Raw genomic sequence first — 25,554 nt, forward strand, 5'->3', positions numbered from 1 at the left:
CCTTATTTTATTTTTTTTTATTTTTTTTAATTTTTTTTTTAAACTAATTTTTTTTTTAATATTCTTATTATTTTAAATACTACTATTTTAAGTATTTTTCTCTAATTTTTATTTTTGTGTTTTTTTTTTGTGTTTATCTTTTTGAAATTATCTCTCTCGAATAATATCACATTTTAAATCATAGTCGAAATCTAATAATTTATAGTCGAAATTTAAAATCAAAATTTCGCACACATACTTCGCACACGTATAATATATTGATTTGGGAGCCCCGGTTGGGAGCCCAACGTTGGAATTGAGGAAAGCCCCGGGGCTCCCAAAATTCAAGGGCTCCCAAAATTGGGAGCCCGAGCCCCACGTTGGAGTTGCTCTTAGAGCAACTCCAACGTGGGGCTCGGGCTCCCAATTTTGGGAGCCCCTAAATTTTGGGAGCCCCGGGGCTTAGAGCAACTCCAACGTTGGGCTCTTAACCGGGGCTCCCAAATCAATATATTATACGTGTGCGAAGTATGTGTGCGAAATTTTGATTTTAAATTTCGACTATAAATTATTAGATTTCGACTATGAATTAAAATGTGATATTATTCGAGAGAGATAATTTCAAAAAGATAAACACAAAAAAAAACACAAAAATAAAAATTAGAGAAAAATACTTAAAAAAGTAGTATTTAAAATAATAAGAATATTAAAAAAAAAATTAGTTTAAAAAAAAAATTAAAAAAATTTTAAAAAAATAAAATAAGGTGGGGTGGATCCCCTTTTTAGGGGATCCACCCCAAAATAGCCGTTGGGAGACCCCCAACGGCTATATTTGGGGCTGGGAGCCCCCCAGCCCGGGCTCCCATTTGGGAGCCTGGGAGCTTGGGGCTCCCAGCCCCACCGGGAGCCCAGCCCCTGGGCTCCCGGGTTGGAGCTCCCAGGCTGGGGGCTGGGGCTCCCAAATTCAAATTGGGAGCCCCAGCCCCATGCACATTGGAGTCACTCTTATGCTTACTTTTTTTTTTTATTATTTCTTTGATCTCTTATACCTCTTCGATGTTATCCTTATAAGTTTATTTTCGTTTCTTATAGTTTTTTTTTCTTAACCATTTTTTTTAATTTACCAACAACTTTTATCGAAAATTTAAAATTGATAAATCACAACAATTCGAAATAAAAATCGTAAATATTTTAAAAAAATTAACTTTCTATTTGTTTTTTATTTTACGTTAAAATTGATGTATGTGACCGATTTGAAGAAAACCTCTTGATATCTATTGTCCTTTCTATTAATTATAACTCGTATATATTTAAAAAATACAAATGGAAATTGAGATTATGAATCGAACAAAAAAATAAAAAAGTTCAAACGAAATTACTCAATGAACTTGCAAATGAGATTGCATTATTCTTAGAACGATCGAAATTAGAGTGTTATGTTAGTGTGAATTTACAAACTAGATAGAAAAATTCACGAGAATACCAAAGTTAGAGTGTTATGTCGGTCGTAGTGATATGAAAGAGAAGAAAAGAAAATACAATATGTCGGTCGTTGTGATTTCTCAATTTTAAATTTTCGATAAATGTTGTTGGTAAATTTAAAAAAGATAGATAAGAGAAAAAAAATATGAGAAACGAAAATAAGTTGATAAACATAACATCGAAGAGGTATAAGATATCGAAGAAAAAAAGAAACATAGCTCTTGCCAAATTTGAGAACAAAATAACAAAAAGAAAGTGCATGTTTTTCAACAAAAAATCAAAAAAAGAGAAGTGAATGTTCAGACCCATTTTAGAAGCTAATATAGTTTGCCCAACTGATTAATAATTTAGTACGGAGTAGAGTGTGTACTGATCAGGGCCGTGTCTGGGAATTTAAGGGCCCAGTGCGAAATTTGAATCTGGACCTTTTTGAACAAAAAAGACTACAAATAAAATTTAGACAAGCTATAATTTCTTTGTTTAAGATGTATTCTTTCGTTATACAAGATATAGTTTAAAATCTAAAAGTTAATTTTCTAATGTAGCATTTTGTATCATGATTTTCACATACATACTTTCGAATTCTTTTTTACAAATTTTAGACATCTATTTCTAAAAGTACTTCAAAAGATGAAAGAAATGGACTCAAATACATAACAAAATGTAAAAAAAAAAAAATGTAACAAAGTAAAAAATAAAGAGTCAATTAGCAATGTACCATGAACCTTAATTAACAAATTAGCTAAAAGAGTAAAATTAATTTTGCGACAAGTGGGTTTCGAACCCTCACCAAACAGACGGAATAAGAAACTTCAAACCATCTCGGCTAACACCTGTTTTTATAAACATCTTTTCTTTATTTTATATATAGTAGGTATTAGGATATTATTGCAAACGGGCCCTTGTCGGTGGGGGGCCCTGTGCGGCCGCCCTGCCGGCACGGGCCCAAGCACGGCCCTGGTACTGATATGGACTTTTGAAGAAATTGAATATTGCTCAACTAAATATTAGTCAGTATTGTCAAGAAGTCAATAGATTGATCACGGTGACAAGCGTTTGGGCACATGCGTACGCGAGGAAACCTACGACGAACCTATCGCGAGGGTGGATTGGAAGATTTTTTTCACTAGAGACAAACTTTAATAAAAGAGATTGTTAGGAGGTAGGTACGAATTTCTTTGGCGCTTTGAATCTTGCACTGGCCCCGAGGCAAGCAACTAAGTGGATCCCAGACGACTTTGCCCTTGAGCCTGCTTTGACCTTAGACATAGTAGGGAGCCCTGAGAAAGTCAACTCGCCCTCGAACTCTATTCTGCTTCGAAGCAAGCAGAGAGGTGTAGCCGAGTTAGCTTTGCCCCTAAACCCTGTTGTCACTATAAAAATACAAAGTATTTGTAACGACCAGTTGTAACGACATGCATGGAAGTCGTTACAAGTAAGCTATTTTAATTGGCGCCAGTAATTTGTGTTGTTGTAACGAATTTCGTAAACACAAGTCGTTACAAAGGACAATTAAATGACGCCAATTGCTTTCCCGCCTAAGACTTTTTTTTTCGTATTGTTAACGGGTGCCTCGCCGTTATAACAGAGACTTGTTATAATGACTTTGTTTGAGGAAGCCGTTATAAAAAGTCGGATTAATTATAACGGCTTGTTGTCCGTTACAAGTGGCTAGAAAGCCAAAGTAGTGAGGTATGTAAAAGTCAACTCGACATCTCAAGCTCTACTTTACTTTGCTCAAAGAGAACCATAATTGTGAGGAGTTTTCATATACGAACTGTTATATATCAAAATTAAAACTCATCTCTAATGCAACACTCTAAAAGATAAAAAAAATTATTTAGGAAGCTTTCCTAGATGGGTAGTTTTCCTTATAATACAAAGAAATGTTGACCTCCGTATTAATATCGAGTAATGAGTTTATTCTTGAGACATCTTAAACTTAAATGTTGTCGTATCATCTTCTCAAGGAACACGTTTTTTTTTTTTTAATTTTTAACTTTTTTTGTTTAAAGAGAAAAACTAATCCAGCTATTAACTCCGCCAAAGCCATTGAGTTGCTCGTTGAACCACGTAATTGAGAGTTCAACTAAAGACCTACTAGTACTTTCTCCCGCTCTAAACTAGTTTCTAAATCAATCAGATTGTCTAAATCTAAATGAACAGTTATCGAGCTTATCACATCTTTGATGTATCAATGCCAAGTGTAATGACTATCGTTGACCGTAGTCAATTTTTTTTTTAAAAAAAGAAGTTATTTGAACACAATCTTCATATTAAAACCTCATGAAAAATATATAGAGCATTCCTTGTAAAAAAAACATTTGTGGAGAAATGCAAGTGGACCACATTCTTAAAACTCGCTATCGGCAGCTAAAATACGAGGACAACGGAGTAAGTAGAAATTTGTTTAGGAATCGGCGAGTTGTAAAAAGGATTGGCCTTTCCTTAAAAGGGGGCGGCTACTTTGGTAATTGAAGTTGTGTAGCACCATGATGAAACCCTAACCCTAGAATCACTTGGCTATAAACGCAGAGAAACCAGAGCGTTGTTTGTAACCCTATCTCTTTCTAGGGCAATCATCCTCCGTTCTTTTTCTCCCATTTCGTAGTTTTTTTTTTTTCATTTTGTTTGCTTTTTTTGTTTTCTTTTTTTGTTTGGGTAAAAAAAAAAATTGAGTGAGTGAGGGTTTGTGATAGAATGAATCTCAACTTAATAATGATGAAAGTGTTGTGGGGGTTGGGTTGGAAAGTTTTTAATTTTCTCAGTGATGATGAATACTAGTGATTATGATGACGAGTCCGATATAATCCATTCACCGTGACGACTAAACGAGGCATTTGTCTGAGAGAAAATACTAGTACTAATAATCCCCTCTTTTTTTCTTTTTTTTTCCTAAACCTTTTTTATTTTCTTTCCTCTTCTTTATTTTCCTCCTGATTTTAGAGAGATAGAGATAGAAAAAAAAAAGATGTAGCGATGATGAGAAAACATGAACTCTATTTATAAATTGAGGAGGAGGGTAATAAACTTACCTGCTATGATTACATTCTCAAGCACTTTTGAGCTACATACATACATTCATTTATCTCTCTCTCTCTCTATCTCTCTTTAGTCTACTACTATCTTTTTTTTTCTATAAATAAGCATCATTTTTTTTTTGTTGTTGAAAGGTAAATAAGCATTATCTTTTGTGGTAGAAGTATTACTAGTATTTTTCAACAAAAAAAAAGAAAATGTATTACGGAGTAGTATTTTCCATGATGATAGAAAAAGGTGATTTGCTTCATAAGTAGTAACTAGTAGTGCTTTTGTTTAATTGTTTTTCCCATGAGCAACAGCTGCTGATCATATTATGTTTTTGGGAATTTCCTTACAAAGTATTTTCTATTTGGGACCATTTTCTTTAAATTTTTTTGGAAACAAAATTACTAATACCATCATCATCTAATCCTGTCTTTTGCCATCTCTTGATGGTCTAGAATAATAATGATCTATAAAATATATTGTGCACCATGTACCTTAGCTATCCAAATCATCTTGAGTGTTGTATAAATAAAACAAAAGTTATTAAGCATTTTTCAAGATATTATTGATCATGTTGAACAGGTCCAATCCAAAATATATCATAGAAGTCACAACTTAGTAGCCCAGCTCGCAGTGTGTATGTTCGATATGATACAAGTGCGCAAATCTAAGATTGAATGGGTTTTAAGCCATTAGTGTAGTTATCTTGCTTATGCTTCTCACGTATTTCTTTTTTGATGCTTATCACATTGTATTGATGTATCAATGTTTAATGTTAATCTATATTTAAAAGAAAAAGGATTTTGAAACACAAATGATTACAAGAAGGGCTACGTTTCAATTAATCATGCCCTATTGACCCAACTAATCATGCCCAATGGACCCAACCTTACAACATTTTAAGTACCACAACTCTTGAATAGACTGTTTCCTTGAGAGATGTTAGAGCCGTCCATGTTTACACCATGACAGAACAAAATAACAAGGAAGCTACATGTAGTAGCTTTGGTGGCCTATTAGCCAGCCAGTCCATTTCTCTGAAATTTGAACAAGTTTTAGAAACTTGGAAACAAAGACAAGAATTCAAAGGACCAAATTACAAACAAACAAGAATTTTGCATCCAATGCCGTGTACATGACTTTCAGTTTCCACGATTCTCGCGTTTATTTTTCAGCATCACCGCCTGGCCCCAGCTGATGCCCTTTCTCCACATGAACCACCACCAAGTCACATTTTACCTTCAACAAGAGATGGTCCAACCTAAACTCTTCCACCACACCAATTCTTTCTCCCAATCATGTCGAAATTCACTAACACACCTTGGACCCACCTAAGACAGCCAAAAGCTTCCTACCTCATGCTATTTTTCATTTTTCGTCTTTTTTCTTCGTCAACCAAACACAAATATCTTTGTATATTCCTTTTATATCCTTCGAAATAGTCGAATCTTCTCTTTACTTTCCCCCTAGCCCTCCTCCATCACACTATATAAAGAAAACTACTACCACCACCACCAACAACATAACCATTGCTACACAAATTAACTTGGAACAGCACATAACCACCTATATTATCTTAGAGATGGCAATCACTGGCAGATTGCTTCACGTGTCTAGACCTCTCAGACTCAGTACTCATGCTTCTTCTACGGCCGCTTTTAGTTCAAATTGTCCATCCTCCACGAGGAGTTTAAGCAAGGCCAACGCGGCGATAAACGATCATCGTAAAGGAGGAATTTCCTCTAGTGGAGAAAAGAAGTCCAAAATTGTCGTCAAAGCAGCTGTGGTATCGGAAACTGCTGTTTTTACTCAACCAAAGACAAAAAGCAGAGATGATTTGGGTTCACTACTAATGGCAGCTGTTGCAGATGCTGTCGTCAGGATATCCAGATTTTCAATTAGACGAAAATCATGGAAACAACAAGTTCAAATGATGATAGAAAAGGTGTGGATAATAATTCACTCTATAACCCATTTTGACAGAAACTTCAAACGGATAGAAAAATGAAAGAAAGAAGAATGAACATCAAGATCTAACATTTTTCTTATCTCTTGAATTTGAATTGCAGAGTGTGGTCGACTGTCGATTCTTCATGTTGTTTGCAGTTGCAGGCTCGTTACTAGGTTCAATCTTATGCTTTGTTGAGGTACCATATTAGCTAGTAATATCTCTTGTCTCCTTTTATGTGTTTTCCTCAACACAATTTGTAACGAAACTTTCTAATAATTGCAGGGTTGTTTCTTCATTCTAGAATCATATTTTGAACACTTTCATATACTATCATCAAACAACTCGGATCAAGGACCGTTATGCACCTTCTAATTGAAGCTATAGGTATCATCTACTTATAATGTCTCTCATTTTATTTTATTGAATGAGTTGAAACCGTTTTCAAGTGAAGTTGTTTTAAGTTTTTGGATTATGGTTACTCTTGGCGCCTAATAACAAATTACAATAATTCGTAGATATGTTTCTCTTGGGAGGTGCTTTGCTTATCTTCGGAATGGGAATGTATGCTCAGTTCGTCGGCTCAAGGGATATCAGCCGAGCAAAAAGGCTTTCACCTCATGTGTCTAACTTCTTTGGTGTCTTCCATCTCAAGGTAAGATTGGTTCTTGGAATAATTAACGATAAGTTGAGGACTAATTATGGGACTCATTCATTATTATGTTGTTTCAGGGTCTTCCAGCTTGTATAGGAGGAATGCAGTCGGTAGCGGGAGCAAAGTCGAAAATTGGTCATGCAGTCTTAATGATACTTCAAGTGGGAGTGTTGGACAAGTTCAAAAGTGTTCCTCTAGTTACTAGTGTTGATCTAGCCTGTTTTGCTGGAGCCGTACTAATTTCCTCAGCTTGTGTCTTCCTCCTCTCTAAGCTCTCAATGTGAAAGGCGAAGATAAATTGGTGTGGAACATAGAAACGAGAGATGAACCTGCAGGTTGAATCACATTCTTTTTGTAATATAAGGTGTAAATGTTTGATAAATTCTTTTCGTATAGCAGATCCCCTTACTTAGAAATTTAAAAGATTCTGTTGAACAGAAAATCCTCTTTCTTTTCGATTATTCACGTATAAACTAACTGGTAAAACTGTCCAAGTATACTGCTACAAAAATTCAACATATTTGATTTAAAACATGAAGTACTCCTAAAACAACAGTACATTGATTATTTGGCGTATAAACTTTGGTACAAGAAATTTTGAATTACGTATAACGTTTTACAATATATGAATATCGGAAAATCAGTAATCATACAGCTTGGGGTGGAGACGTGGGTTGAGGAAGAGATCGAGAGGGGATGACTTGTGGTTGACATGTCCTTCTGTGCTCTCACTTAGATCAACATCTACATCATTTGGGGTTCCAAATTCATAGCCATGGATGAGTCGACCGAGAACCAAATGCATAAATTGGAGAGCAAATGATACTCCAGGACACACCCTTCTACCTGCCCCAAACGGCAGTAGCTCGAAATGCTGTACTCCAACATCCATGTCTGCGTTCTCGTTCAGAAATCTCTCAGGTCTGAATTCCGTTGGTTCAGACCACACATTTGGGTCTCTCTGCAACTTCCACACATTCACTAATAACCGAGTGCCACCTTTGACGTGGAACCCTCCTACTTCACAATCCTCCTTTGTTTCACGCTCGAGAAGAGCACCCACTGGGTACAATCGCATAGTTTCCTTAACTATGGCATTCATGTATACCAAATTCTTTAGATTTGACTCTTCCACCGGCCTATCCTTTCCCACATGTGCATCTAGTTCTTCACGAGCCTTTTTCAAGGCGTGACGATTGTTCATCAATAAAGACACGATCCATGTTAGGCTCACAGTTGTGGTGTCAGTCCCACCCATGATCATGGTTAGGCAAGTAGCTTTAATAACGGTATCTGCATCATGACCGGACAACTTACTCTCGTTCACGATTGACAACATAACATCCATGAAATCTTGCCCACTTTCATCAACTAAGTTTTTCTTCCGACGATGTTCTTCCAACCAGTTCTCAAGTAGTGCGTCTACTTTCTTGGAGTTATGCTTCATGACGCTCATGTGTCCTTGAAAGATATCCAAGAACCCAAGCACAGGAGCCACATCTGGTAACATAGAAACACTAGCAAGACGCAAAACTTCGTCCATGACTTTCTTGTAATGGACAGCCTCCTCCTCACCTTGCACAATCTTAGACCCAAAATGGTGTTTCCCAAAAATTACCTGAAAACAGACTCTCTAGGGTTTTACTCTAAAGTAATACAAAGGGTAAAATAGTCTTTGTGAAGCCCATGCAAGTCCAAGTTTCTCAGTCCAAGTTTAGGAGCACCTCCAAGCTCTCCAGTCAAAATATAGAAGCACCACTTGTACCTGAATAAATAGAGATTAACAAAGTTAGTTATTAGCTAAGTTTGTTAATTCTGTTAGTAGTTAATAATTAGTTAGTAGTTAAGAGTTAGTTAGAGTTAGTTGTATCTTCTTCTTTACTCTAAACTCTATATAAACAAAATTGTAATTGAGATTAAGATTGATTGAAATAAAATCAAAGCTCTTTAGAAAACTTACATGGTATCAGATTTCAAGGTTAGATCCAAATACTAGGGTTTTCTTCAAGAGCTTAATAGCAATCAGCAACATTCAACATCTCATACAAAATTCAACAGCAAACAAGATCAAATATTAGAATCAAATCAATATTCTCAACAGAAGAAAGCTTAAAGCTTTCAATTTCATCATTAAGAGAGAAAGGAAATTAGGTTTTCAGCAGCAACTTACTGTTTTTTCGAACTTATCACCAAATTCCAAGGATCTTTCATGGCTTCTTTGAATTCAGGTAATCTTCCACCTATATCATCTGTTACTAGCTTTATTACAGAGAAGTTAGATGACTCCAACTATCTCATGTGGAGAGATCAAGTTGAGACACTTCTCAATACTTATGATATGCTAGGTTTTGTAGATGGTTCTATAGAGGAACCACCCCAACTAAGAATAATTCATGGAGTAGAGCAAGTTAACCCTGATTTCCAGCAATGGAGATCCAGGGAGAGTTTTGTTCGATCTTACCTCAAAAGTACCTTGTCAAAATCCATCTATTGTGATACCTATGGATTAAAATCAGCTAGAGAAATCTGGGAATATCTAGACCTCACCAATAATGAGGGTCTTGAGTCTAAGAAAGACCAATTAAGAAAACAATTACAAAACATCAAAAAGGGTAATTCAACTGTGACAGAATACCTAAGAGAACTGAAGACCATTTCTGATTCTCTGTTATCTGTGCATGATAGGATTTCAGATTCAGAATTAGTAAGATTAGCATTACAAGGATTAAATTCAGATTATGATCAGTTTGTTATAGCTCTTAGAGCCAACAATGAATTCCTTTCTTTGCCTCAACTAAAGTCTAGATTAGTACAACATGAACAATGGTTATCTAATAAGGAACTAGAACAAGAGGCTTACTATGTCAAGAGAGGGTATTCTAGGCCTTCTAATAGATATAATGGTAGACCCTCTCCCTCATATTACAAGAATCAAGCTACCCATTTTAAGAAAGATAACATTCCATCATCTACTTCTCAAAATCCTCAAGGAAAGAATCATAATCAAAGGGCAGATGATTTTGATTTCTCTTCTGTTCCCTGTGGGATATGCAAAAGATGGGGCCATGCTGCAGGTGTATGCTATTTCAGATATATGCAAAATAAACCACATAATAGCTATCATACAGAAACTCAACAAGAAGTATCTATGAAAATTGAAGAAAAAATGGAACAAGTGGATCCTCAATCTTATTCATATGCAGATGAACCTCTTCTTGAATGTAATACTGCAGAAGTATATATGTATAGTAGTGATGAGCATGATGAATTTCAAGAATGCCATACTGCTATTGTACTTGAAACAGAAGAAGAATGCTTTATGGATTGTCTATCTGATAGTTTTGACATTGATATGGTAAATGAATGCTATACTGCAACTAATTCAGCAGAAAAATGTTCAAAAGATACTTCTTGGCTAGCTGACACAGGTGCCAGCAGCCATATGACACACACAACAAGCAATTTAACATGTTCTCAGCCTTACAAGGGTTCTGAAGCAGTCATGGTAGGTAGTGGTAAGTTTCTAACTATCACAAACATAGGGAATTCAACATTATCTACCTCCTCTTGCTCTTTTGACCTTAACAAAGTACTATGTGTTCCAAGTTTACAAAGGAATCTATTGTCTATTTCTAAGTTTACAAAAGACAATTCCTGTTCAGTGGAATTCATGCCATGGGGATATTGTATTAAGGATATTTGGTCCAAAAAGGTTCTCTCAGAAGGACCTGTTAAGAACAATTTATATCCTATTGAAGTCAGTAATGGGGTTCTAGAAAATAGGACAGCTGCTCATACTGCTCAAGTAGCTACATCTTATGATACTTGGCATGCTAGACTAGGTCATTCACATTGTGGTGTTATTAAACAACTTCAACAGGAGAACAAGATTGCTTTATCTACTGTTATTGATCAAAAACTATGTCAATCTTGTGCTATGGGTAAGAGTAAATGTTTACCTTTTGATTCTTCTTCTACTATATCACAAGTTCCACTCTACTTGGTCCATTGTGATGTTTGGGGACCAGCCCCTATTACCACACCAAATGGGGCCAGATATTACATCTTGTTCCTAGATGATTTCAGTAGATACAGCTGGATATACCCAATGAAAAATAGGTCTGATAGCATCAAATGTTTCACTCATTTCAAGTCAACATCAGAAAACTTACTTAAAACAAAAGTGGTATATTTTCAATCAGATGGTGCTCCTGAATTGAAACAAGGTGATTTCAGGAGATTCTTAGACTCAAATGGCATATTATTCAGGTCTTCTTGCCCTTATACTCCTCAGCAAAATGGGAAGGCTGAGAGAAAGCATAGGCATATCACAGAGTTAGGTAACACCTTATCTCTTCATTGTTCTCTGCCTAAGTTTTTGTGGTTTGATGCTTTTAATACAGCTGTTTACATCATAAATAGAATACCCACACCTATTTTACAAGGTAAAAGCCCTTTTGAGGTCTTATTTCATACTACACCAGAGTACAAATACTTAAGGGTATTTGGGTGTGCATGTTACCCTCATTTAGGAGAACTTAGGCAAGATAAGCTAAGTCCCAAGAGCCTACTATGTGTATTTTTGGGTTACAGTCAAGAACACAAAGGATATAGGTGTTATGAACCAACTACAAAGAGAATTTATATGTCTAGACATGTTGTGTTTGATGAAAACAAATTTCCATATGCTAACATCTCCTCTCAACAGTCTAGTAGTGATCAGAATAAACAGCCAATTATTTCTTTACCTCTGCCTGGTTTATCAACTAGTCAGTCTAATGTCAATGGAGTAGGGACATCAAATTCAACTTGCTCACCAACTATTCCAAGACATAGGAGCTTGCCCTCTCATGAATTAGGTACACCTAATGATGTCACTAGTACACCAGCTAATTCAGAGTTGCATTCTCAGACTTTACAGTCTGACCAAGTGATTACTAGAGGCAGAAATGGCATAATCAAAACCAAGCAGCTTCCTGCTGACTTTGTGGCTCATTATTCATCACCTCACATGTTGGATATGGCTTTTCTATCTATCTTACATCTACCTACTGAACCCACAACATATAAAGAGGCAGCAAAACATGAAGAGTGGGTCAAGGCAATGAATGAAGAATTCTTAGCACTTCAACAAAATCAGACATGGTCACTTGTGCCTCATCAAAAGTCTATGAACATTCTAGGCTGCAAGTGGGTGTTCAAGTTGAAGCAAAAGAGTGATGGGTCTATTGAAAGATATAAAGCAAGGCTTGTAGCCAAGGGGTTCCATCAACAAGAAGGAGTGGACTATGCAGAAACTTTTAGTCCTGTGGTAAAAGCAAACACTATTAGACTAGTTCTCACAATTGCAGTCACTAGGTCTTGGCTCATGAAACAATTAGATGTTTCAAATGCCTTTTTGCATGGGACTTTGGATGAAGATGTTTATATGATTCAGCCACCAGGATTTGAGCAAAAAGGGAAAGAAAAGTATGTTTGTCATCTTCATAAGGCTCTCTATGGTCTAAAGCAGGCTCCTAGGGCCTGGTACAACAAGTTTGCAAATTTTTTACATGCTTATGGCTTCAATAAGAGTAAAACAGATCACTCTATGTTCTTTTATCATTCTCAAGATCAGATGATGATTCTTCTATTATATGTTGATGACATCATTCTAACAGGCAGCTCAAACACTCAAATTTCAAAGCTAATATCTGATTTGAGTTCAGCATTTAAGATGAAGGATCTGGGAGTTCTGTCTTATTTTTTGGGCATAGAGGTTAACTCAAGTACATCTCATAAAGGTATATTTCTCACACAAACTAAATATACTCTTCAATTATTACAGAAAGCAAGTATGTTAGAATGCAAACCTTCTAAGCTTCCTGTTGCCAGTGGCCAAAGAGTATCCATTACTGATGGAGAAGTGCTTGAAAACCCCACAGAATATAGAAGTTTGGTGGGTGCTCTTCAATACCTCACCCTAACTCGTCCAGATATATCCTTTGCTGTGAATTACACAGCTCAATTCATGCAAACACCCACAACAGTTCACTTGGTTATTGTCAAGAAAATATTAAGATATCTAAAAGGGACAATGGGTTCTGGAATTAGTGTAGTCCCTGGTAATATTTCTACTTTAATCGCCTATTCAGACTCAGATTGGGCTGGATGCCCTGATTCACGAAAATCAACAGGTGGGTACTGTATTTTCCTTGGTTCAAGTTTGATCTCATGGAGTTCTAAAAAGCAGTCAACAGTAGCCAAGTCATCGACTGAGGCTGAGTATAAAGCACTATCGAATACAGCAACCGAAGTAGTATGGTTATCTTACCTTATGGATGAGCTCAAATGTCCTCTGAATCGGCCTTTTAATCTCTTTTGTGACAACATCAGTGCTCAACATCTCGCTTCCAACCCCATCTTTCATGCTCGAACGAAACATATTGAAGTAGATTTTCACTATGTTCGTGATTTAGTATCAAATGGGTCTCTGGTAATTACTCATGTCTCGACGAAGGATCAACTGGCGGATATATTTACGAAGGGTTTACCCTATGATCTGTTCTCTCGCATAAGGAACAATCTGATGACTTTGTCTTTGCCGCCATCATCAGTTTGAGGGGGGATGTAAGAGCTAGGGTTTCGAAAGAGATAGAAGATGAAAACAGACTCTCTAGGGTTTTACTCTAAAGTAATACAAAGGGTAAAATAGTCTTTGTGAAGCCCATGCAAGTCCAAGTTTCTCAGTCCAAGTTTAGGAGCACCTCCAAGCTCTCCAGTCAAAATATAGAAGCACCACTTGTACCTGAATAAATAGAGATTAACAAAGTTAGTTATTAGCTAAGTTTGTTAATTCTGTTAGTAGTTAATAATTAGTTAGTAGTTAAGAGTTAGTTAGAGTTAGTTGTATCTTCTTCTTTACTCTAAACTCTATATAAACAAAATTGTAATTGAGATTAAGATTGATTGAAATAAAATCAAAGCTCTTTAGAAAACTTACATTACCCTCATCACCACGTTGTCTGAGACCTCTTCAAACCATTTCTTCATATCCACCAAAACTGGAGTATTATCATTTTGATTTCTGCATTTATCGTACAAGGCCTTGAAGCATACATTTACCTCCGAGGCTGTAACGTCTTTGATTGCCTGAAGACGGTCGTTAGAAAGAAGCTTGAGAGTTGATATCTTTCTCAGCTCGCGCCAGTAAGGACCATAAGGTGTGAAGGCTACTATTTCAATAATGTAATAGTAGGTATTAAATAGTACTAGGTGATAACATTGTTTTAGTTCTTCTTAGATTGACCTGCAATTGAGAACGATAAAAGTGTGCTTGAATTTGAATTTCCACCAATTTGATGGTTCTTAGAAATATGATCAAGTAAATGACTCAACCCAAAGGAAATCCACTTTGCAAAGTTATCTTTGACTAAAGGATGCCAAAATATTTTTTGTTTTCTTTTCAATCTTAACGCGAGGGATTGGGGGAGGGGGGGTTGGGTTGTAAAAAAAATCAACCACAGTCAGCTAATTTTGTTCTTGATATGTAATTTTTCGATGGGTCTCAATTACTAGTGGTTTTCTTTTACCATAAATTCTTATGGTATAAATAAGGAAACATTTGCAAAAAAAAAATTGTTTCAACAAAAAATGTGGTGGAAGTCATACTGCTTTTCGTTTTGGGTCATATTAGAGACCACATTATACCCAATATATGCCATTATTATACGTATAGAGCGTGGTCTATAATCTACTTTATGTCACGGTGTAGAACTATGGTCGCTTTGAACCACAACAACAGAAACTAAGAGTCAAGAGTATTTTGACTGAAACAGAGAATAGTACATTGAAACCCATTTTTGGTATCTTGGTAAATTAATAAAAGTTACATTGTTTATGGAAAATGAAATTATGTATACAATATTTAATCTCCACATGAATGATTTATTATAGAGAACGAAAAAGATAAAGCTCGGGATGGAGTCAAGGAGTAAGGAAGGGATCTAGAGGCGACGCCTTGTGGTTAACATGTCCTTCTGTGCTCTCAGTTAGATCCACATCTGAATCATTTTTGGTATCCAATTCATAGCCATGAATCATTGAGAATGAAGGTAGAGCCATATTTTTCAACCATGGCAGCAAGCATCTTGTGAGGCAACTCGCCACCGCCAAAGAGGTGAAGGTGAGCAAGAATAGGCCAAGGACCCTGTTTCTAATGGTGCTCTTTTGATCTTCTTAGCATTGGTAGTAGACCTAGAAAGGTTGTAGAGGATGAAAACCACGGCAAGAATTGTTGTTGTAGCAGTGAGAGCTGCAAAACAGTACTGGAGATGAAGAAATGAATCCATTTTTATATTGAATCCAAGTTAAGTTATTCTTTGTGATCAGAATCAACTTTGCTCAGCCCACATCATATATAGGAAAATCGTTCAGCCAGACTTGAATTAAGTAATATTTGATTTTAGGAACCCCACCCTTTCACCCACTAGTCCATATTTGAATATATATATATATAAATTTTCAAGTGAAGCAAATAATTAAGCTCCCAGCTCTGCTGGAGTTTTCGTATGTACCGTGAAATATCCACTGCATATCAAACTTTTGTAATTTTTCGGTGTTGTGGTTAGACACTCGTTCCAGAACTTGATAGTCCCGGGTTCGATTTTCGATACAAGTATAAACATATGATTCATTAAACTTGAATTATTAAGGATAAAAGTAAAAGTAAGAACAACGGGCTTTAGGCCCCATTAAGGCTAGTCGTCTTAGAGTTTAGACGCTTGAAAGGACAAGTTCAAAAGGTTGATGCGTGTTATAGGATCATCCAAATTCTTATACGTGAAAGAAAAATAATGGGTTCCTCATACTTACACTTCCGCGCGAAAAGACATACCTTGTGCGAGTGGCCCTAATTTTGATGGCCAATTAAGTGGGCAATGTGAATGGGCTTATGGCTCAGTTCCAGTTTGTTAGGTCAGTTTTGGGTTTGGGTAGGGGCCGGAAATGGGCTGGCCAGCTCGGTTGTAGCCGGATCGACCTAGTCAGGCTTGAGATGCAAGTGATCATTAGGACTAACCGCTAGCTTTCTCTCACTTGTGTTTGGAAAAATAACAGTAAGGCTAGAGTTTCGAATTACACAAAAGTCGTATTAGAAGAGATCCCTAACCCCTAGCTAATACGATCCAACAACAATTGGGTGGTATCTATAGGGCAGATAGTATAGGGACTTATTTTGCCACAAGCCGGGCGAGAGATCTTACCCATGTCCAGACTATTAATGTTGGATCTCATGGGTTGGGCTTGCTTGAGCCGGGTATTGGTCGCGCACAAACCCTTTTGGGATGGGGGGGATCAGTGCAAGCTGATCACGAATGGTTTTGGCAGGCCTGGTCTGGGTATCTTGCTATCCAACCATAATCTCTCAAAAGTTATGGTTCCCCTTCTATTGCTATAGTAGTACTAGAGTACGTGTGGAGGTACTGTTTTGTACTCCTTCAAGAAGTTGCACTTACACAAATTTGATAATCTAAGTAGAGTCTAATTAGTATAAATTGTAATTGAGGATAACATAATAATTCTACAAAAAAAAAAAAAGTATCATATTCAACTTACCTATAGTAAAGCATAAAATATTACGAGCATATGTAACAGAAGAAAAGGAAAAGGAAAAATTACTACTCCAGCAATGGGCACATATATTGGCAAATATAAGACAATGGTAGTTAACAAATCTACATTAATTGCTACTTAGCATCTCTGGTAAATACTAGTACTACAAAACAACAATTCTATTGATACAACAATTCCATTATCACATTTTCAACAAAAAAAAAGAAATTCCATCATCACATAATGCCAACCAATCATTTTAGATGAACTCATCCTTAACAAAAAATAAAAAAAAATCATTTTAGATGAAGTTGTGATATCAATAGCATGTTGTTGCTCTAACTAAATACTACTACTATTAGTATATCCTTCTCTTCAACAAACAAACTAACTAGTAAATGTATTCTTCTTGCAACAAAAATACTTAAAAACTAGTAGTAGTAAAATGTAGTATTAATGAGAGCTTACCCGACCCCTTGGGATATGTATATGCATCCAAGACCGACCATTTTTTTATTTCTCTGTCCAATCTCACCCCCACAGGAACACATTTAAACCACCCGAACCTATCCCAACACCAGAGTCTTACCTCAAATTTCTCAAGACTGAAAAAGTAGAGCGGTGGTAATACTACCGATCCCATTATCTCAGTCGAGCTCCTTCCTATGTTCGTCCACAAGACATTTGAAGAAGAGATAAAAAAGTAGAGCGGTGGTAATACTACCGACCAAAAATTCCTACAAGCTACGATTTTCGGGATTGAAAATCGGGTTGAAGAGAAATTTAGTGAGTCACTCAATTTGAGATCTTTCTCTCTCTCTCTCTCTCTCAGTCGTCAATTTTTCATTAAATGGGGGGCTGGCTGGGAGAGAGGGAAGAGCTTTAACTCCTCCTCCCATCAGTCTGTGAAGTCTCCTCCTCCCATCAGTCTGTGAAGTCTCCTCCTCCTCCTCCTCATTAATTTCACCACGCTGTAACCATTAAAGCTCTGTCTCTTCCTCCCTCTGCCCTGCCTGCCTTTCCCTTCTTCAACTCCCCAAATCCTCGCCACGTGATTACCGTCTCGTCAACCTCTCCGGTGATAGCAACGCCTCGGGATCCCCACACCTCAGTCTACTACTTGACGAAAACACCCCCGATGTTCTCATCCCAAAAAACGGACTCGTCAACGATTTGCTCCGCCGCGAATAACCACCACCACTAAAGTACCTAGAATTCGATGATTCCGATAATGGAAAGAACGTCATCGATCCTCCTCCTCCTCTTCGTCGGAAAAACGGAGATTTCATTCCTCTGTAATAACGCAACGAAAAAACTCTAGATTTTGATAAAGAACCAAAAGGTGAACTTCTTTTGTTCCAGAAACTTCTACGACTATATCTCCATGGTGATGCTGTTGCTGTTTCTGCCATTAATCCATGATGATCGGATACGAAATTACGCTCAAATCCAAATGAATAAGATCTTTTCAATAGAAAATTCTTACGCTCATTACTGTATTGTAAATCAATTTCGTTAACAGGCGATGATGTTGATGATGATAATGAATCTTCAACATCAGGTCCGATCTCATTACTTTGATTCTCCAATTCAGCCGTCGTCGTCGTCGTAGGCGATATAATCACAACCTGATGATCATTTTCTGGAAGAACACTCCGTTGTGATAAATCGATATCATCGAGTCTAGGTCGGATTCTAGCGGCCATTAATGGAATAAAGGGAGATTCAGATCGGAAAATTCGAGAGCGGCAAAGAGGACAGTTAGCGTGAGCTCTAAGCCAAATATCAATACAATCAACATGAAAGGTGTGAGAACAAACTGGAAGTGTACGGATATAATCATTTTCTTCCAATTCAAGTAAACAAACAGCACAATCACGATCAAAATCAATTGATCCTTTCTTATTATCTGTTGTTGTTTTTGTGTAAATTGAAAGAGGAATTCTGTTGTTGATGATTGTATCATCAAGACCGTAAGGAGACCAGTGAAAACCGGTGGTGACAGATTCAAAATGGTAACCTGATTCGAAAGTAGGTGATCCGATATCTCCTCCGGCGGAAGGAACATATGATCGTCGGTACCGATATAGTCTCCACCGAAGTTTCCATCGACGGAGGAGATGGATGATTGGAGGGAGAAGATGGCGGGAGATTACACGAAAGTAAGATACCACGATGAAAGCTGTGAAGACGAAGACCACCATTGCGATTAATGGAGGGTTTAAGTCAACCGGAACTTGGGAAGAAGAAGAAGTTTGAAACGTCGGCGGCGACTTTACTGGTGGCGGTGGTAGTGTCATCTTCTTCTTCTTCTTCTTCTTCTTCTTCTTCTTACTTCGATCTTACCAAGTCATTCGTTTCGGAGTTAAATTGTTTACTTCTTTTTCACGAGTGCCTATAGAAGCATCGCGTCGGGCATCACTTTTCTTGGGCTTTTACGATTTACTAATACCGACCCTTTTGTTGACCCTTAATGGCTATAGGCTTCATTGTCATAGAAAATTTTATATACACATCTCTTTTGACATGAACAAAAAGTATTTTTGATGTGATTGTATATAACAAAAATGGTGAGTGCATTTAACATTTTCCGATCTGGAATAACCTTATAAGTGAAGGAGAACAGTCTAGTTCAACAAAAAAAAAAAGTGAAGGAGAACAGTGGGCTTGTGAGAGAGGCAATAGTTACATTAATATTTGGGTGATGAGAGTCCTACACAAGTAAGTAGGAAACAACAGAAAGTTATTGAATCCGACGCAACCAACTACATCTTGTTTGTGGTCCCAAGTCTCGATGATGATGAGCAACTCTACCAGTGTGGTGCTAACAACATCATGTATAAACTAAACCATCGGTAGTATCCAATGGTAGTTCAATTTCTATCAGACTTATCAATCTCATTGGATCTGTTATTCTCTAACTAAGGGTTGTTCTAAAGCACCCTTGAATTTCAGCTACGGCACGGTTTAATTGAACAATTTTTTTTCCTCTCCATCTCTCATACTAACCTAATGGCTCCAACTTTAACCAAAAAAAAAAAAGTATCTAATGGCTCCAAAACGGTAACGAGGACCATGTAAATACTACCCCTAAGGTATTCTTAGTTTCTTAGTTGAAGACTGAGAAAAATGATTGAACAAAATGGCTAACACATACAGACTTGATTGTTCATAAGAGATCGATAAGCCAATCCCCTAAAATCCTGACCTGAAAAGCATTTTTTCAGGCGCCTATGGAATAACCCATTCGTCAAACGACTGTGACGTTCTACTCGGACCACATCTTGCCTGGACGAGACCGTGACGTTCTACTCGGACCACGTCTTGCCTGGACGAGACCGTGACGCTCTACTCCAACCACATCTTGCCTGGATCTCGACCAGGTTATGTGTCTCGTCAGAATTTAGCAAGAGAAACCTTTTCTAGATCCTGTCTAGACCCAGATATATCCTCGGCAAATGGGCATTTTCAAAATTGTTTTAGATACCCGTTGGACTTAGGTCATCAACAACCTTGTCAGAAAAGAACATGATTTTTGTGTTTAAATATGTCCATGTATAGAAGAATTGTTTGAAAATGGAATAGTTGAAATATAGGTATACTTTTCTGAATGAAGGGAGGAGCTGTAATCTTATCATTAATTATGTTTAGATCGGGTCTAACCTCATACTTAAACAGACAAGCAATCTGGCTGGGCAGGGAGGATTACTAGATAAATGTGTGCAATCTCTCAAGTTGCACGAGGGGAGAAGGGTCAACCCCCGGCCAACAATACAGATCATTGTTCTATTCGGCTGTCTGGAAGGAATCCAGATCCATCCTTCTGTTATGTCTTCTCTCTGCTAGACCTCTCTATCTCATTACGATCGATTATACTCCCCGTTCCAGCGTGGATTAAGAAGGAGTTGACTCATCAGATAGTTGATATCAAACTTTATTTTTTATTTTTGCGAAAAACTTAAGTTAACTAGCAAGATGGACCCAATATTCAACCTTCTAGGTTGGATTAATAATATGGTAATTTGACTAGTGGAGTATTTTTTCTATTGAGAAAACAAAACGAAGCTCGGATACAAATACAGTATTTGTCGAGATGGTCAAAACTCAAAACCTTACAACTCTATTATAATAATTTCATCAAAAAAAAAAAAAACTCTATTATAATAATGGTTACAGTATTAAAATATGAGGCCCAAATAGTAGCCAGCCCCATCATCATGTGTTTGTATTGTCTCATTAATTGAAGTAGGAGAGTTCGTGCAATAAATTAATAAATCCAACCCCCACTGGTTGCACGAGGGCGCGAGGACCCCTCGGCCCCCCATCCAGATTACGAAATAATAGACAATTCCATCGTCTAACCCAGAATCGATAAGAAATAAAATCCACCTATTCAATTCAATTTTTTGTCGGATGGTGGTGTTTTCATCTCTCGAGCAATCTCCTAAATTAATTAAACTCCATTTTTTGTTTAAGAACTACTAGTAGTACTATTTAGCTTCTAAGATCTTTCTGTCTTTGTCGTCTAGATCTCTATCTCTCACCGACTCCATAATGTCTACCTTTCTTGGCCCGGATAAATGACAATTTATGACTCTTATTACCGTTTTAAAGCCACTAATTTCATATTAAATTAATTTTGTGGGAGATTTAAATCATTTGAATCAACATTAATTATAGCTCGATTTACACTTAAAGCTAAACAGTCAATTTAAAAGGAAAAGATTATTGATTTCATGAACTAAAGCAATTAAACAAAAACAAAAATGGTTAATGGACATTTATAATCCCCGCCTTGAAAGCTAATCTAATATTAAAACTAGTGACAACGCCGTATTTGTGATTCTTGTTTACGGAGTATTTTTTTTCTTCTGCTTCTGTAAATAGATATTATTGAGTATTAAGGTAGACTTAAGAATTAATTAAATCATTTTTCACTATTTTCGTTGTTTCAATTATAAATTATACTTGTAATATCAATCTTGTTCATAAAACAAGTCTTGAAATAAGGAAAGAAAATAAGATAACAACAATATCTAAGTTAGTTAGTCCGAAATCATCTTGGCCCCATTCTAATTAATTTATTGTTTCTGTATAATTATTTTTTTTGAACATTTTTCCCTTTCCAATACCCATCCAACTAAAATAAATGTATTGATAGCTTTTTCTTTTTTTTTTTTGTTGAAAGGTATTGATAGCTAGTTACCTTTCCATCAATGTTAGCAAGAATGCATGAATGCTACCACTAAAATCAATTAGAGTCCCACCACATATCAAATCAACTATTGTATATTTGGATTACATTTATGATGTCAATTACGCCAAGAAATAAATACCATAAAAACATTCATGAATACCAATTGATATGTCTAGAACAAATTAATTTCTTCATATAAATATAAAATTATTTTGTTTAATTTTTTTAATATTTCTTAGCTACCATATTAACTCAGTTTAATGATAAATATATCGACCTAACCGGTTAGAAGTAGCTTTCAACAAAAAAAATATTAGTTCAACAAAATAAATATACAAGCTGCAAAAAACACAATTTATTCAAGTAGAAAAAAAAAAGGTAACAGAATAAGTGTGAACCTTCAACAAAAAAAAAAAAGAATAAGTGTGAACGGTCCAACATCTAACATACTTTATCCATCAACCATCGATTTGTCTGTCCCGCCAAGTGCGAGCTTGGCTTGACCAATTTTAGGGCGGTCTGGCCAATACTGTAGACGGGTTAGGTCTCCCCGAGTCGTATTTCGATCGCGCGTTGGGCTTGATTTTGAGCCCGATTGGCCACTCTAGGCAGGCCTCGACCAACATTGAATCCGGGTTGGGGCAAAGCCCATAGCCTCGGCTCGCCCAGGCGTGTCTTTAAAATCTTTTTTTCTCCCAACACCAATAAACATTCATGATGAGTCTTGATCATTTATGATCTAAGTATTAATGCCTTTTTGTGTGTTGTGGGACACTGATGAGTGATACACTTATAAGTATTCATGTCTCTTTATTTTTCAAACGAGTTTTTGTGATTTCCAGAAACAAACTTATATGGTTAATAATTGTGCTCTTCCGGAAAGAACTTTCTGATAATTTTTCTTCTTACAAAAAATTTTTATGAATAAATTTAAAGCTTTATATTAAAAATTCCAAACAAAACTAAATTTACTGATAAACCAGTTCGTGGCGCACCTAGACTCGGGCCTGCCTTAACCGCCTCGCAGGTGCGACTCGACCATGCAAGGACAGGGTTTAGTAGTCCTCATTCCAGTCTCACCTAGATAGGATTTTAAAGTTCATCGGGCAGCCCCCACAAGACACTACTTCAACCGGCCATGATAGGCCCACTTGAAGGCCGAACTAACCTGTTCACTTTGAGATGGAGCTGTTCCGATCCGATAAACACCACTACTATTTTGAAGAGTAAATGAGTAATGAAATTAAATAAGTGAAGATAATTAAGAAATTATTAATAATTTTAAACAATGATTATGAAAGTATTAGTAGTTTTATAAAGAGAGAAACCCTAGCTAGGAAGGCTGGCTGATGACATATTATAAGGAGATCCATGGAACACTTCCACCGCTGAACCCAACAATGCCTTTGTATATATGATGACATGGTTTGAGTGGGTGTACACTGTGTTCTCTGTACTTGTGTCGGGTTGTTTTTTTAATTTTCTTATTCTCATACGTTTACCCTCTACATGTTCGCCACGTGTACTTCATGCACAGCCCAGAACTTGCTTCAGGATATCCCTCTCTTGCCACGTATTCATTTATTTTCTTCAGTACTAATAATGCCCCTGAGTCTTCACTAAATTACATCATCACCATGTATTCATTATTTTCACTTTGTCATTTTATCAGGACAACCACCCGTGCTTGTACTTTTGTGTGTTACGAAAAAAAATGGGGGTGAAAACAAATTTTTACATGTTCTTTTTTTTGCTCATCTGTCGTAACATGAAAGTTTATTGGAGCTATTCTTTTTAAGTATCTTATTTGGACCACTTGAGATGTTCTACTCATATGCTATCCAATGGATATCGTCTTGTCCACGTAGCCATGGTTCCAAAACAAATGTTTTGGGGATAGACACGTACGTAACACAAAATCATTAACAAAGTCGAGAATTAACAAAATTTGAAAATGGAGTATACTGTATACAACATAAAAAACGAGTCAAAGCAAGTTAAACGGAACAAAACTTAATGTGTTCGAAACTGTCATAACATACTAACACTTAACTGGTTGATGATACCTCTTTATGTGATAAGTTACCCTTGGTCTCTCTTTCTAAGGTGTAGCAGATCATGTGTGTTTTGTTTGATTTACTTGTGTTTATATCTCTTCTAGTGTATATATATATATATATATATGTTTGTCACTTAAGCCGATTGCAATAATCATGACACATTGGCACCAAAAAGACACAACAACAATAGTCCATAGCGCCAACAACCCTTTGCTTGATTAGTTGTGCACTCCTCTTTAAAAATTCAAAACGTCATGAGTTTGCATTAAAGAGCGCGGTGTACATGAAATGTTTTTCCATATAATATGTAAGGCGAAATAAAGGTGTATCTGAAAAAATTTGAAGGGACTAAGTGTCGTTACAATGAAATTTTATAACCTTAATTCACCCTCGTACAATGTTTATGCCATATTATAAGATGTTAAAATTCGTGTGCTCGACCTGTTATTGATATATAAATGCGAGTGACATTGATTTTTTCTCTTTCATAATGGAGTATAAAAAAATAAAAATATAACGACAGTTGATAGGGTTGTTGGTGCACAAACCACCAGATTGTGAATCAAATCATCAAGGAAGGAAGAACCATTCATTCATACATGATGGGTGAAAAAATGAGGAAACACTTTTTGTTAACATACACACCTAGAGACATACTAGTAAATTTTCACATCAGCTGGGCACTAAAATGCCCAAAAAATTTGGGCTCTCTAGCACCTCCCTACTCTTTATATCATTTGTTTTGTTTCGTCATTACGTCATCCTCGTGGGGTTAAAAAAAAACAACCCCCCAAAATATCAGTCCTGACATTGTAATTTTCACATAATGACATGGTCCTTTTTTCAAATTAAAATCATTTATACAGCCTGTCTGTCTTGTCCCCTTTGCCAGGTTGGCTTTTAAAAAAACTTCTCTCTCTCTCTTCCCACCATTTCAAAATATAAATACAACCCCATTGCCTCATTTTCCTATCAACAAACTACAAACTTCTCTATCTCTCTCTCTCCTATAAAAGAAACAAACAAAGCAAGCAAGAAAGAAAGAAAGAAAGAAAGCAAGAAAGAAAGGAGAAGATGGGTATTTGCATTTCTTGTGAGAAAACTTGTGATACAACAACAGCAAAACTAATTCTCGAAGACGGAGAGTTAATAGAGTTCTCATATCCAGTCAGAGTTTCATATGTACTAACTAAATACCACCAGCAACAAGCTTCTTTTTTTATATGTAATTCAGATGACATGGAATTTGATGATCAATTATCACCCATCCATGGTGATGATGAACTTCAACTTGGTCAACTTTATTTTGCCTTACCATTGACTAGGTTAAGATATCCTCTTCAACCAGAAGAAATGGCAGCATTAGCCGTTAAAGCTAGTTCTGCTCTCATGAAAAATGCTTCTTCTATCACCCTTCCTGGTAACCGGAAACAAGTAGCTCCCGTCAATTTTATCACCAGTACTGACAGAAAACAACCCAGACACCACCTGGAAATAATGGAGAAGAAAACAACTAAGTGTGGTGGTGGTCGTGGTTGTGGTGGCAGAGGACGTAATTTTACGTCCAAGTTGGGGGCAATTCCGGAGTAAAATAATGTCATCGTGTTGAGTTTTG

General features: G+C 36.6%; 2 protein-coding genes, 1 non-coding gene and 2 pseudogenes across 5 annotated transcripts; 3 read left to right on the forward strand and 2 right to left on the reverse strand.

Annotated features, from left to right (window-relative positions):
* The first annotated feature begins 3,956 nt into the window (after nt 1-3,956).
* Nucleotides 3,957-7,533, forward strand: LOC147541127 (uncharacterized; annotated as a pseudogene). The gene is made up of 7 exons (XR_015223221.1): nt 3,957-4,626; nt 4,695-5,005; nt 5,393-6,433; nt 6,558-6,635; nt 6,722-6,823; nt 6,955-7,091; nt 7,169-7,533. The product of XR_015223221.1 is annotated as an uncharacterized LOC147541127 (transcript).
* LOC147541128 (small nucleolar RNA SNOR75) lies at nt 4,224-4,314 on the forward strand. The gene has a single exon (XR_015224447.1). It is a non-coding gene; the product is annotated as a small nucleolar RNA SNOR75 (small nucleolar RNA).
* A 108-nt stretch (nt 7,534-7,641) lies between the features above and the next one.
* Nucleotides 7,642-17,325, reverse strand: LOC147541129 (protopine 6-monooxygenase-like; annotated as a pseudogene). Its single transcript, XR_015223222.1, has 4 exons — nt 17,151-17,325; nt 15,180-15,384; nt 14,079-14,425; nt 7,642-8,709 (listed from the first exon to the last, which is right to left on the reverse strand). The product of XR_015223222.1 is annotated as a protopine 6-monooxygenase-like (transcript).
* On the reverse strand, nt 16,844-19,339 carry LOC147541130 (RING/U-box superfamily protein). The gene has a single exon (XM_086633376.1). It carries the CDS (start codon nt 18,980-18,982, stop codon nt 17,738-17,740), a length of 1,245 nt encoding a protein of 414 aa, XP_086489502.1. The 5' UTR covers nt 18,983-19,339; the 3' UTR covers nt 16,844-17,737.
* A 5,674-nt stretch (nt 19,340-25,013) lies between these two features.
* LOC147541131 (uncharacterized) lies at nt 25,014-25,529 on the forward strand. The gene has a single exon (XM_086674138.1). It carries the CDS (start codon nt 25,014-25,016, stop codon nt 25,527-25,529), a length of 516 nt encoding a protein of 171 aa, XP_086530264.1.
* The last annotated feature ends 25 nt before the right edge of the window (nt 25,530-25,554 follow it).

The sequence above is a fragment of the Eschscholzia californica genome, unplaced genomic scaffold (assembly GCF_041429995.1).
Source record: "Eschscholzia californica isolate CP2 unplaced genomic scaffold, dmEscCali1.0.p SCAF_4, whole genome shotgun sequence".
Lineage (NCBI taxonomy): Eukaryota > Viridiplantae > Streptophyta > Magnoliopsida > Ranunculales > Papaveraceae > Eschscholzia > Eschscholzia californica.